At 29.8% G+C, this 13,331-nt stretch overlaps 1 protein-coding gene across 2 annotated transcripts in view; it reads left to right on the top strand.

The window, feature by feature from the left end:
- Window positions 1-13,331, top strand: part of LOC106463512 (signal transducer and activator of transcription 5B-like) — a 60,919-nt gene that overhangs the window by 8,891 nt on the left and 38,697 nt on the right. For both annotated transcript variants that reach the window (XM_013923553.2, XM_013923552.2), the window contains exons 2-7: window positions 2,713-2,871; window positions 4,144-4,294; window positions 4,864-4,953; window positions 5,456-5,548; window positions 6,078-6,159; window positions 10,486-10,619. In XM_013923553.2, coding sequence (XP_013779007.1) covers window positions 2,744-2,871; window positions 4,144-4,294; window positions 4,864-4,953; window positions 5,456-5,548; window positions 6,078-6,159; window positions 10,486-10,619 — 678 coding nt within the window. In that variant the 5' untranslated portion in view covers window positions 2,713-2,743. The remainder of the gene's footprint in view (window positions 1-2,712; window positions 2,872-4,143; window positions 4,295-4,863; window positions 4,954-5,455; window positions 5,549-6,077; window positions 6,160-10,485; window positions 10,620-13,331) is intronic.

Here is a 13,331-nt window from a genome sequence, read left to right as displayed (position 1 = left end):
AATTGTAGAAAATCTTCCACAGTAAAATAAAATAAACATTTAAAAGTTAAAATTTATTAAACAAAAAAAAGTTATATTTTTTTAATTTTACATGTTCATTTTTACATTTAGAACTGACTGAAAATATATGAAAAAAGGTCCGTTGTTTATGCATCCACAGTAAGCAGCATATTCACTTTTGTATACACTGATCCCACCTGAAGCATATTTTATGTATAAATTTATATGAAAGAGCACACAGATTAGTGCATTCCCCTATAGAGCAATATTTCATCATTGAACTTTATAAAATTGTAGAAAATCTTCCACAGTGAAATAAAATAAACATTTAAAAGTTGAAATTTATTAAACAAAAAAAAGTTATATTTTTTAATTTTATACATAAAAATATATATCATAAAACATTTTGGTTTTGGGTTGATTTCGTAGATTTTTTGTCTGAGCATAATACAGCACTCTAGTCACCTTAGAAGAAAGTCATAATAGTTTTGAACAAAACAGTGCTAATTTTATCTTCTAACTTGAATACAAGTGTGGTTTTCTAAATTTTAGGTCACCAGTTTCTTAACCTCATGGTGTGACGTAATTTCCTGTAGCTTTGAGAAGTCATAAGCAAGTCTACTACACACATAAGGAAAGGTCTTTTTTTTTCAGCTCTTTTCAGCTATATATTCCAGTGTGGCTTCAAGTTTAAGAAAGATTTGAATAGAGATTGAAACCAAATGATAAAAGCTTAGCTTTGTTATACATTGCCAGAAGAAAAGATTTTTGTGAACAACTTCTGCTACATTTACAACTCTGATTTTTTTCTTAAAGCTTGCTTTAATCATTTTATACTTCATTTGAATTATGATGTTACATTCCATTTTGATTTTTTTATGTAACTTGTATTTTATTAGGTACACCATAACCATCAAAAACATGGATCTGTAAACAATTTGGTGCATAAATGATTTAGAAAAATGTGGTTAAAAAGCTGATGTCCATATGGACCCCATTAATAATTTAATGGTGTGTGTGGTTACTTAGCTTCTCATAAAATATAGAATATAATTTAAACAAGCATTATTGGAAAATTACTTCTATGAACATTGTGTTTTCATTTTATTTTCATTGTTAAATAAAAAAAACATATTCATTCATTGGAAGTTTTAAACTTCAAACATAATATTAGCAAAATCTAACTTACATGAAAATTAAGCCTTATGACTAGTTTTATATGTTACTAAAATGCATAGAGAACTACCTTTTTGTGGCTCGAAGTCCTGCTTGTTCAGTTAATAGAATTTGATAATTGAGTGTCAGGCTTATTAATCAGTTACATTCAACTAATTGATTATTCTCACATGAGACTTGAATTGTTGGAATACTCAAAATTAGTAATAATTGGAAATTGTAATTTAACTGTGATTATTTTCATGAGTTGTGACACTATTTTATTAAGTTACTGACCCGGAATTAATTGAAAATAATGATGATAGTTAGAATAGTTGAAAACAATAGCAACTGAAAACTGATTTCAATGATTTGATTACTTTTGTGACATTAATCGGTTTAATCGTAATTGCTGTTAATGAGTTATTTTAAGTAACACTAATTGATGTAATAAATGCACATAGGTAATGGATTATATTGACTGAGTTAATTGTTCAGCTCAGTTGCTCAGTAGGTAGAGCGATGGTCTTAGCCCTGTCTGATTTGTTGAGCACCTTTTTAGGTGTTGAGTGCAAATCTGTGTAACAAATGTGAAAATTAAAGAAAAAATAACTTTTTCAATTTCTATATTTAAAAAATGTTTCATAACAATATTGAGAATTTCACGGTTTAGACTATGATGGGAAAAGTAAATCAAATTATGTGATTTCTTTCAAGCCAAATCTAGATAATATTTAGTAAGTTTTTACTAAGTTTTGTGTAATTTGGTTAAGTATTTCTATTGTGAGAAAGAAAAAAATTGAGATGTCAGTGACACTTTCCCAGGCCAGAAAGGGTTAAGAACTAGGAGTTCTACACTCCTCTTGGTTAGAATGAATTGCTTTTTACCAATATTGTTGATTTTTTATGCTATCAAATGTATACACTTTCAAAATTTTTAAATTATCAATCACTGTTTAAATGTTTGAAACTATAGCTGATATATTATTCTCATCTTAATTAAGAAAATTACCTGCTAAATATAATTATTTTATTGTAGCCTTGGAATATTAATTTTTGAGCCTGCTAATATGTATGTGTGACTTCCTCAGATCCTTACAAGAGGGCTGAACTGCACACTTTGGGCTTCAAGTTCATGAGAACCATAATTAATTTCAAATCATGTTGAAATTCTTCCTATTCCATAAAAAGTAATGTTGTGTACTGGTGAAATAGTGATGTTGTGGGTGAAGTAATTTAGATATCACAGTTTATTTGTTGTCAATATTGAAAGTAGAAATATCTTTGAATGTATACAAGTTTTAGAGATATTTAAATTACTAGGTGGAAGACCGTGATAGCATAAACTTAATAATTTTATATTCTTGTTATAATATGTTGAGATATAATGGCAAGGGCAAAATGTCAAGATACATGAACCTGTTTAATCTGGGAAGTATGAAGTGCTGAGGTGATTTTGTTTTGGTTGTGTATCATTCATAAGAGAGAGATTTATTAACTCCAGTAGTTAAGAATTTATGTATAAATGCTCTGTAATGTTTATTTTTGATTATATAGGTGTTAAGAAGGAATCAGAAAGAAGAGTTCAATGGCTCAGTGGGCCAAGCTGCAACAGTTACAAGGAGAGGCTTTGAAACAAGTACAGAATGTATACGGTGATCACTTTCCCTTAGAGGTTCGATTTGTTCTGGCACAATGGATAGAGGACAAACCATGGTATGACTATAAAGTTTATTTAGTTCAATGTAAGGAAGGGTGTAGTATAAGGTTTTTTTTTCATTTTTTTATTTTTATTATTACTGTTTGATGCTGGAAACAAAGTCTCCAAAATAAGAAACATTTAATAAGGGAATTAATTAAGTGTATACTTTAAGAATTTGATGTAATATTTTTGTGAACTTGAGATAATGAAATAATATTATAACTACTTGTAAGTCTTTGGAAGCTTTTCTGCATATATCAACTCCATGGTAAGACACTACTTATATTATAAACAATGTATTGCATTTAAAAAAAAGAAACATTGTGCACAGTGATTTTATAAGATGTGAACTTACGACCAGATGGTACTATATTATATGGGCTTTAAAAATAAACCAATCTTGTCTAGTCCATTATCTAGTAAATTTTTTGTATCCAAATTATCTTTTTGTATGTTTATATATATATACACACTTTCCTATTTGTGTTGAACTAGTAACTTTTGAATGCGTCACTTCTCATAGATTCTTTATTAAAATTTTTAACATATTTTTACATTTGTGTGTGTGAGAGTGTGTATGACTAATTGATATAGGATATAAAAGTTGTTTGATGAAATTGGAAATATGAAGCATAAACTTGTTCTCCAGACCTTCAGATTATCAATCTAATACTTCTTGGCCATCTTAGAAACAGACTAGACATCTTTGTTATTTTGCCTGAACCTAGTAATATTTTCCACACATTGTAGATAATGTTCAAATGTACAGTTTCCTCTTTTAACTTCAGGCCTTGAAATAATTGGAATAAAAAAAACAGTGAATAAGTTATGTATATTTAGTTTAATCAATACTTTTATGCAAAGTAAAGGTTGTATTGTGAATTTTTTAATACATTTTTAGTGACAAGTTTTGTTTTTCAAATTACCTTTTGTTGCCAGGTGATGGAAATATTCCTTATCAATGAAGCTGTATGGACACCCAGATGATTAAAGAGAGTCAAACTGTAATATTATGAGATTGCTTTGTATTGTTATTGCTTTTCACTTAGTTTTTAATGGTGAATTTGGTTCTCTAATTGTGGAAAATTATATTGTGCTGCCAGGCATGGAAACGTTTTCTTCCCAGTGAAATCCAATGAAGACCATACACCAAGAAAGTTTAACAGTAATATTAAAATATCAGTAAACACTTTACATGTCAACTTTTTTATTTTGCATATACCAAAGTATTTATTGATAAAATAAACATGGAGATCACATTAAAATTTCTGTTTTTTTATTTTTAGGAGTGAATTAGATCCAGATAACCCTAATCATGAAAATTATGCAGCTAGATTAGCTGTTTCTTTAATTCAAGAGTTGGAGAAGAAAGCAAGTTCTGAGGACTTAAATTTCATAATGAAACTTAAGCTTGATGAAGCTGCTGTTTATTTCAGAGTAAGATGTAATAAATATTGGATTTTGTTTCATCTAGTACACTTTACTTGAAGAATTGTGAGGTATTTGTGATTTCTTTTAACTATAATTTTGAATCAGTAAATTCAAAGATTTGTGAGTCTAAATGATCATTTTTTAAATTACATGTTTTTAAGGAGCAGAAATTCTTTTACTCAACCTTGTAATTAAAATGCATTTACTTGAATGGTTATGATTTTCTCTCAAGATAGATAAATTTCTCTAATAAAATATTGTGTCTTTCAATCTGTGGTTTATATTCTTCAGTCTGGGCAGTACTCATCTAATGTAGTTAGCTATTGTTTAGCTTCTGATTAGTTTCTTAATATTAAAAAAGGATACTTTAAAATTGTTTTGGTTTATCATGTATCTTACTTTCAAATTATTGCTGTAGTAATAAAGCATTAGTTACAGATTTCTTTATGAGGAACTGGCCATGATGATTTGACCCAGTATGTTGAAATTTTTTCTGTATACATCTTATAAGTATATGCATACAAGTTATGTTGAATGTGTGAAATTCTCTAGTATATTATTTCTCTATTTCTTAGGATCACTACAGCAGTAATCCTCAACAGCTTATAAAGGTTATTAAAAACTGTCTGCAGGCTGAACATAATGCTATTCAATTAGCTGAAAATGTGAGTATTCAGTTTCATTTTGCAGAATGTATATATGCAAGGCCCTTATGTGCCCATCTGTATTCCATTTTTATACTTTAAGCTGTTATGTATATGATTTCTTAAAAGTTTTGTATATTTAATTGAATTTATTTTACATAGTTTTAATAATAATGTTTTTCTTTTAGAATTCTCCCAGTTTCTCTTTGTGAAACCAATATGATAGCAGCTTCAGTTGTAAAAGTTTTGTTTTCTAAACTTATTTAACTTTACTTTTTTTGAAATACTTCAGACAGTATTGTGTTGTGACAGTGCCTTTCTTTCACTCATCCTGGTTATTCCCAGCCACTACTCAGCCAATATCATTAATTGTTTATTGTCTAACAACTCCTATTTTCCATATTGTAGCAGTCCCTATTTGGAGAAATGTTAGAAAGTTTTTAAGATAACATTTTAATGTATATCTTTACCTAATTGTACATACTGTGTGTAGAGTATAATTTGTTAAAAATTTTTTTTGTAGCCATGTGTTCACGTACCGAACCAAATATTGGGAATATCTCACATACACCAGGAAATCAGCCAGCATTTGGATAAGCTAAAAAAGAAAACACAAGTATGTTAGATTACTGTATGATTCTAAGTTGGTAAATGCACTTGAAATAGGAAATTTCGAACAGTAAGTCTATAGGAAGTTACATAAAATAAGCTTGTAATATTGTTCTTGGTGGGGCTGTAATATATGTGTTTGGTTTTGTACTCCAACATTTTTGATTATCTTTTGTACTTGTTTTTTTCATGTTAAAAAAACCTTTTACATATGTTTATGAAGAACTAATCATCACTGTGTTAGCAATTTGTTGAAAATTTAAAAAGTGTGTATTTATATAATATTTTCATGATAAATTAAAATTTTAAAGAGCATAATAGCATTGTTATTTTTTATTTCTCCATAAACTCACCTCAATTTCAGTATCTCACGCAGCTTTTCTTGCAGTTTTTACACTTAAATTGTTTAGTACAGTTTAATAAATTTGGGAATTTTCTTCAATGGCACACTGAAGACATGTATCTTACAAATCACCAAACTTTGAGTTAATTTTAAGTAATGATTTAGCGACTAATAGAGCTGCTGTTTTATAAAGGAAACCGAAGAAGAAGTACGGCGTATGCAACAAGAACAAGAATCTTTTGTGATACAGTACCAGGAGAGTGCTAAACGTCAAGGTTAGTTGCATTTGATATTTGAAGAACTTAAAAAAAATTCATCAAAATATTTTCAAAATTTTTGTTCTTTTGAAGCTGGTTTTGTTTATTTGCTAATTTTCTTTTCTGATTTGTATATTAGTAGTGTGTTTAATATATTAGTGACATAAACTGTTGAAAATGCTCTTTGATGATAGACGGCAATGGTGTGACACATTTTACATCCATTAGTCAACTGCCTCTGTCTTTCTACACTTATCTACACTAAAGGAGACTTTGCAATTTTATCTTGAAGGTACCTAGTACAAACTTACTAAATAGTTCCTAGTTTCAGCTTAAAGTCAAATCTGTTTCAGTTTTTCTCTCATTTCATATGTTGTGAAATTTTGTTAACCTACTTAGTAATATTTTTACAAACAAAATTCTTGGTCAAGATTAATTGGTATCTAATAAGTACTTTTTTTTTCAGTAAACAATAAGTTCTAATATTTGTGTGTTATTTTAACACAGGCTTAATTATTATATTCAATAAGTAAGGAGTTGATTCATTGGAATATTTTGCTGTCATCAACTGTGTTTGCTAAATCTAATTGAGCTTACCTGATGTCTTGTTGAAAAAGAAGAAAGTTTCTGTAGCTTTCAGACAGATTAATTTAACATTAAAACATTTTCAGGAATCAAAAAAGATAAATAAACAATAAAAAAAATTTCCAGTTCTGTGAACTGTTCTTAAACATCTTCTAAACTTCTGACTATGTTCCTCTGTTCATCCCTGCAGGATAAATTACCATTCAAATCACTATTCACACTACATTGATGTAAATAGTTTAGAATCTGCTCTATCCAATGGCATTTAAGCTTTGCGTGTAGTTACTTTCAGAGCTTTGCTTCACTAATTATTGTTCAGACCACGTGTTGTGACATCATAAATAGATGGAACAGAGATTTCTAATAACGAAGCCTTAAACCAGGAAGGGGAATTGTGTGAGAAACAAGACGTGGCTAACTATGTTCTTAATGGGTAACAGCTTATTAGCAAATAAAAAGACCTATCCTTTCTGATTGAAAAAAACATTGATAAGTATGTTATTTACAGGCTGTGCAAAAATGTAAGTTTGAAAATATTTTTCATTGTTCTTTTTAAATTATACTAAATAAATATTAATATATGACAAAATATCACTTCTAAAATATTTTTGAGCAACAAATTGTAGAAATAGTTAGAATTATAATTTTTACTTAAATTTTTAAATTTAATGTGGAGGTGTGTGCTGGACATCTGAAAGACATTCTGCATTCCTGGTCAGCAAACATCAGAAAATGGTGTGTTTATCTTCAATGCTTTGTAATTTAAATTCAATACTGCTATGTTCAAGTTAGTTATCCCTTTTGCAAATGGCCGGTTGGGTGGGGTTAATCACTTAGAGACTTTGGATTTTTTGCTTATAGTCTTTGATTATGGTTCTGTACTATGTTTGTTTCAAAGCTAAAGGAATATTCTTCTATGATGAGATATCAGGTAAAGATTTTTAGAAGATTTAGTGAGTCAGGTAAGCTATGTTCTGACTATTAAAATGTCACTAATTCTTTTTCATTGAATGTAAAATCTGTTGTTTTCTGACAAACACACAAATGAAAGAACTTGTTTATTGAAAACAAACTATGATTATTAGATATGGATTGATCTTGGCCAAAAATATTATTGGCAAAGTGATATGTTGCCATGACTGAAGAGGATAGCTGGTGTTACCATAGTGAAAATTAGGTCATTGTTTATAAGTAAATCTTTTTCAGTTACACTGTATGTTTTACAGTGGGAAGTTATCTGCTTTGATTGGCAGAAAAAGTATCAAGAAAACATATCTATGAATGACTGAAAATTTGAAATTGGTTGTATGTATGAAGTGGAACGTTCTGATTGAGGGTCTTGGGTTTGATTCCCATTCCTACTAAACTTACTTACCTTGTCTTTGTTGTTGCAAATCTGCTAAGACTATCTGCCACTTTCACTAACTTTGAACTGCTGACTAGAGGGAAGGCAACTTTATTTTTCTTGCTTGTACACATACCACAGTTTGATGAACACTGTGCTTATTGATCAGTGAATTAGCAAATACCACTAATCATCTAGCTGTAGTCACGTGACAGTCACAGCCGATATAAAGTTGAAATGGAATGACAAATACGAGGACTACATTTTGATATTCTTCATCATTTTGTACGTATTGTAATGCACCAAAATTGATTGTTTGTTTTTTTGGAAAGGTATGTAACAGCCTTTTCCAATGTAAATTGCTCATAAGCTTTAGAAAGGTATTTTTCCAATGTAAATTACTCATAAACTTTAGAAAGGTATGTAACAGCCTTTTCCAGTATAAATTACTCACACACTCAGATCATAAAGATGTGCTCAGATTCAGACTTTACAGAATGGGAATATCCTTTGTACCTAATAACATTGGAAAACAAAGGAAAATGAAGGAGCATGAGGAACCAGGTATTTAGAATGGGATATGTACAAGTTGTACCCCAACCAGCCATTGTAAGCAAAGTGCATTGTCTTGTGACGGGTGAAAATCATCCATAAACACAAAGGTCAGTGACAATGTGGTGAGGCTCTAAAATTATTTTAATTTAAACAATGAGCATGAAATGGACTGCAACAATGTGGTGAGGCTCTAAAATTTATTTTAATTTAAACAACCCTCTGTATTTCCATAGTATAAGGTTTTTTGGCATTCTTTACACAATTTGAATGTGTTTTGCTAGCACATAAGTAAATTGTGTAATTGTTTATGCTATTTTACTTTCCCATTGAAAGTTTTGTGTATTTGCCATAGATGTTTTTACAAGATTTTACAAGTGAATACAAGGTGGCATAGTGCACAGTAATTAAAAGAAAAAAGTTTGCTTTAAATCATGGTTTAATCGCAGCACTAGGATATGCTGGTTTTCTCTCTCTCTCTCTCCATCTGTTGAAAGCCTGAGCAACTTGGAACATAGTTTTGACTGTTCTTATATTGGTTAGTTATTTTAAGTATGGTAGTACTTAATAGTAGGGATCAACAAGGATTCCAAATAATTCACATGCCAAAAAATCACGCTGTTGAATTCCTAATAAAAAAACGACCATCTAAAAAGGTTGCTAATATTTCTGGTATAACAATTCAAGAAGTTCTAAAACAGAAACTTTTTTTTTATCTAATACCTACCAACCTTATCACGTCAGCAGGGCTAGTGCCTAGATGGCTCGGACTATCGCTACAAGATTTCTCCAGCCTACTTGACTGGTTTGTGAATATCCACTTTTGATATTCCAATAAAAAAATTTATATATATATAAATGTACAGTTATAATATAAATGGTAAACATATCAAGGACATACTTAAATATTTTTTCAACCGAGCAGATGATGCTACATATTGATGGATAGACACGAGACAGTTTCTATATATACTTTATATAGAAAGTAAACAAACAAGAGTATTACAAAAATTATAAATTTTAAAATGAATTAAGGAATGTCTATTCCATGGATATGTAAAAACTGAACAAATAAATGGGAACAAAAATTAAAATTTTAATAAAAAGTAGGAATCGTTGGTTATTTGTAGAATTGCTATAAGAAGTATCCAACACAAAATAAATGCTGCAATAAAAAGTACACAAACAAGTAAAGTCATACTAGTTGGATAGATTTTAAAATGATTTTCAATCCCTACTTTAGTGGCAAATTTAAACTGCTTCATTTAACTACATGGATCACAATGCCAACAAAGTAGTGATTGAAAATAGTTTTAAAATATTTTCACCTAGTATCACTTTACTTGTTTGTGTACTTTTTATTACAGCATTTATTTTGTTTTGGATACTTACAGCAATTCTCATAATAATCAACAATCCCTACTTTCTGTTAAAATTTTGATTTTTTACCAATTTATCAACTAAGAAATATAATGGTACCAAGATTGCAAGTTTTTTTATTACTATTTTTGACAATAAAATAGACTTGCATGTGAACTAGTATTTACAACTAGACAAAAAGATGCTCAAACCGTTTATGACCATTCCCTTTCATGGACTGAAACAACTTGCAACCCCTTTTTTTCAGGCATCAAGAAAAGATATATTGAGTAAAATTCTTGCTACAGTAGGGGATAATACAGTTTATGCATAGTTTCTTTTCAGACTAAAAAAAATACACAAATTGTAATTTAATTTACCATTTGTAAACAAGAGGTTATGATCCACAGCTTGAGAATTCCTGATATAGACTATAGATTTTTCATTATTTGATGTACATTATGATGATGCTTCTATTGTGTTTTTTCCTTGGTACCATACAGCACAGATTCAACAGTTAACAAACCAGCCCAATACTCACAATAATGTAGAAATGCTTAGTAAGCTACAGAGAGAAAAGGAATTGTTGGACGATGCTTTACGTCAGCGAGCTACTTCACTGGTTCAACAGAGGCAGGTTAGTGCCTGATGAATACATTGGTTTTTGACTTTATAAAATTAATTTGTTCACAGAAGCAAAGAAATTATGTAGTTTAGTTATTGTAATAAGATGATGAACTTTGTGAAATTTATAATTATGATCTTTGGAGGAAAATTTTGTTTTTTTATGGGCTTGGAATGTTGTTATAAAGATGGTGCTGCAATCTGTTGATTATTAATTGAACTTTGTTTTAGAGTAAAAAGTAAATTGTGTATGTAATGTAGACTTCAAGTGCAAAATTAAAGACCTTAAAGTATTTCAGACAAATAATTCTTATATACAGGTTTTTTTTGCTTTTTTTCTCTATATTTAGAAATGAGCACACTTGCTAAAGATAATTTCTAGCCTTAATGTTATTTAGAAATCTATATTCCATTATTGCAATGGAGAGTACTATTTTACTGATGACAAAAGCTATAGTAAACAATGGGTAATTGCAATTTTTAAATGTTATAGATAATATTGGCCATCAAATTAATAGAAGCCAATCAGTCACAGTAAGCTTCTGCTGTGAATTGGTTGTAACTGTCTCGGAGTGCTGATAGGAAATTATGAATTTTCTTTAAAACCAGTGGTACAGTTGCTCAGACACTTGGTTACGGCACTGCCTGGTTATTCTGGCTTGCTGCAGTTGTAGGGTACCTGCTTGGAGATTAAATTGCATAGTTATAGCCACAGCTGGATGCTGATTACTAAACAGATGCTTAGAACCAGACTTCACAAGGTCAACATGTTTGCTAGACACCTAGTGTAGCATATTACACTCACAGCAACGTGCATAAAATTGCTTATTTGTACTATTGCCAAGAGCACACCTAGTGAACTGGTCACAAGTAAAGCACTCATACAAGCCTATATTTATTCAAAGAAAACCTGGAACCAGAATAAGATCATGATGTACATGATATGGGCAGGAATAAACATTTCTCTACTTACTGACTTCTACATACTGTAGAATTAAATAGCCTGAACTTCTAATAAAGATGTAAACCCACCTCTACCAAATATTCAGCTACAAGCATAGGCTGAATAACTAGTTATTTTCAGTTCAACTTTTGCTATGGATTCTCAGATGCTTAATTTGCATAAAGATAACTTTAAGGGGAGATGATTTGTAACAGTGATTTTGTTTTGTCATAGCTAAAATATTATAAATTCCAATTAGTGTAAATTACTTTGAGGGCTCGACGTATTTCTTGTGATTCATGTTATTTGAGTCACCCAGTCTTTTTTTTTCTTCCACATTTGTACTAGCTTAAACAAGTAACTACAACAGTATGTCAAGATTATAAGAATTTTTAGAATATTGTGACAAGGGCTACAAACAAAAGTATTGTTTCTAGTTGAGATGGTATCTGAGCATTTTTGAGTTTTGAAAATATACAATCAGCACATTCAATAAATGCTACAAAAATGCTCAGATACCTTCTCAACTAGAAACAATACTTTTGTTTGTAGCCTTATCACAATATTCTAAAAATTCTTATAATCTTGACATACTGTTGTAGTTACTTGTTTAAGACACCTATTTAGAAGACACCTATTCTGCTAAATATATGAAGTTTTGAAAATATACAATCATCACATTCAATAAATGCTTTCATATATTTAGAAGAATAGGTGTCTTCGCTCTTCAGCTTTTCTAATAATACATTAAAGCTATGAAACATTAACAGGGCATAGCCTGGTGATTAGCATGCCAGACTGAATTTGAGGGTTTGGTTCAAGTTCATTGATGCATAATTGTGGTGCACACTTTGTGTTATAAGAGTGAATGTCAAATCCCACTAATTGAATAGAGCAGCCCAAGTATTGATGGTAGGCAGTACTACTGACTGGCTGTCTTTTTTCTAGTCTTGTCAGTTCGTTAATAGAGATGACTAGCACAGATAGCCCTTGTGTAACTTTGTGTGAATATCTGAAACAAGCTTAATAATATTAAAGTGCTAATCTTATTTGCAGGTTGAGTTCAGTATTTTGGTTAGTTATCAGAAAAAGGTCTTATATTATACATAGAAGTTATAAAAATAGTTATTAAATGTATTCATAAAAATGAAATTTATGCAGAAACTTAGTGTTACCCATTACTTTCTGTTTAAACATTCAAAAAATACCATGCTCATCTTGTATTTGTCAGTTTTCTATATATTTACTGATATTTTTTTTTCTCTCAGTATTGATAAAATTTAATAATTCTTTTTAGTTTTATGCTACTTTTAACTGAATTTCTGTTAGATTGTAGAAAAGTTTGTGTAAAAGATTTTTTTTTAACTTCTAATACTCAGCGTGATATTAATATGGACTATTCAAAAATTGTAAACTTTTATGTCTGAGATTCTTTGAAAGTTGGTACAGAACGTCTCAAGGTTCACAAGTAAAACCTGTGACATGAACACAGTGACTTACACCAATGGTTAAGGCAGTCCTTTTCAAATGCATATGTATATATGAGAAATGGCAACTAAAATATTTTGTAATGTAGATATTGAAACAATATAGCCACTATACTGTATGTACCAATGAGTGCTTTGGAATATTACCCTTCTTTCATGTGTGCAGCAACATTATAAAAATTCCTGGCTCTGGAGCAAACATTTGAACACAATCCTCATTGTTATTCAAAATAGAAATTATTTTCCCTATGTATTTGTAAATATATTCAAACTGAATATTCAACTGAAAATCGAT

Source organism: Limulus polyphemus, unplaced genomic scaffold (genome assembly GCF_000517525.1).
Source record: "Limulus polyphemus unplaced genomic scaffold, Limulus_polyphemus-2.1.2 Scaffold1428, whole genome shotgun sequence".
Taxonomy (NCBI): Eukaryota; Metazoa; Arthropoda; class Merostomata; order Xiphosura; family Limulidae; genus Limulus; species Limulus polyphemus.
This window is presented reverse-complemented; position numbering and strand designations above follow the sequence as displayed.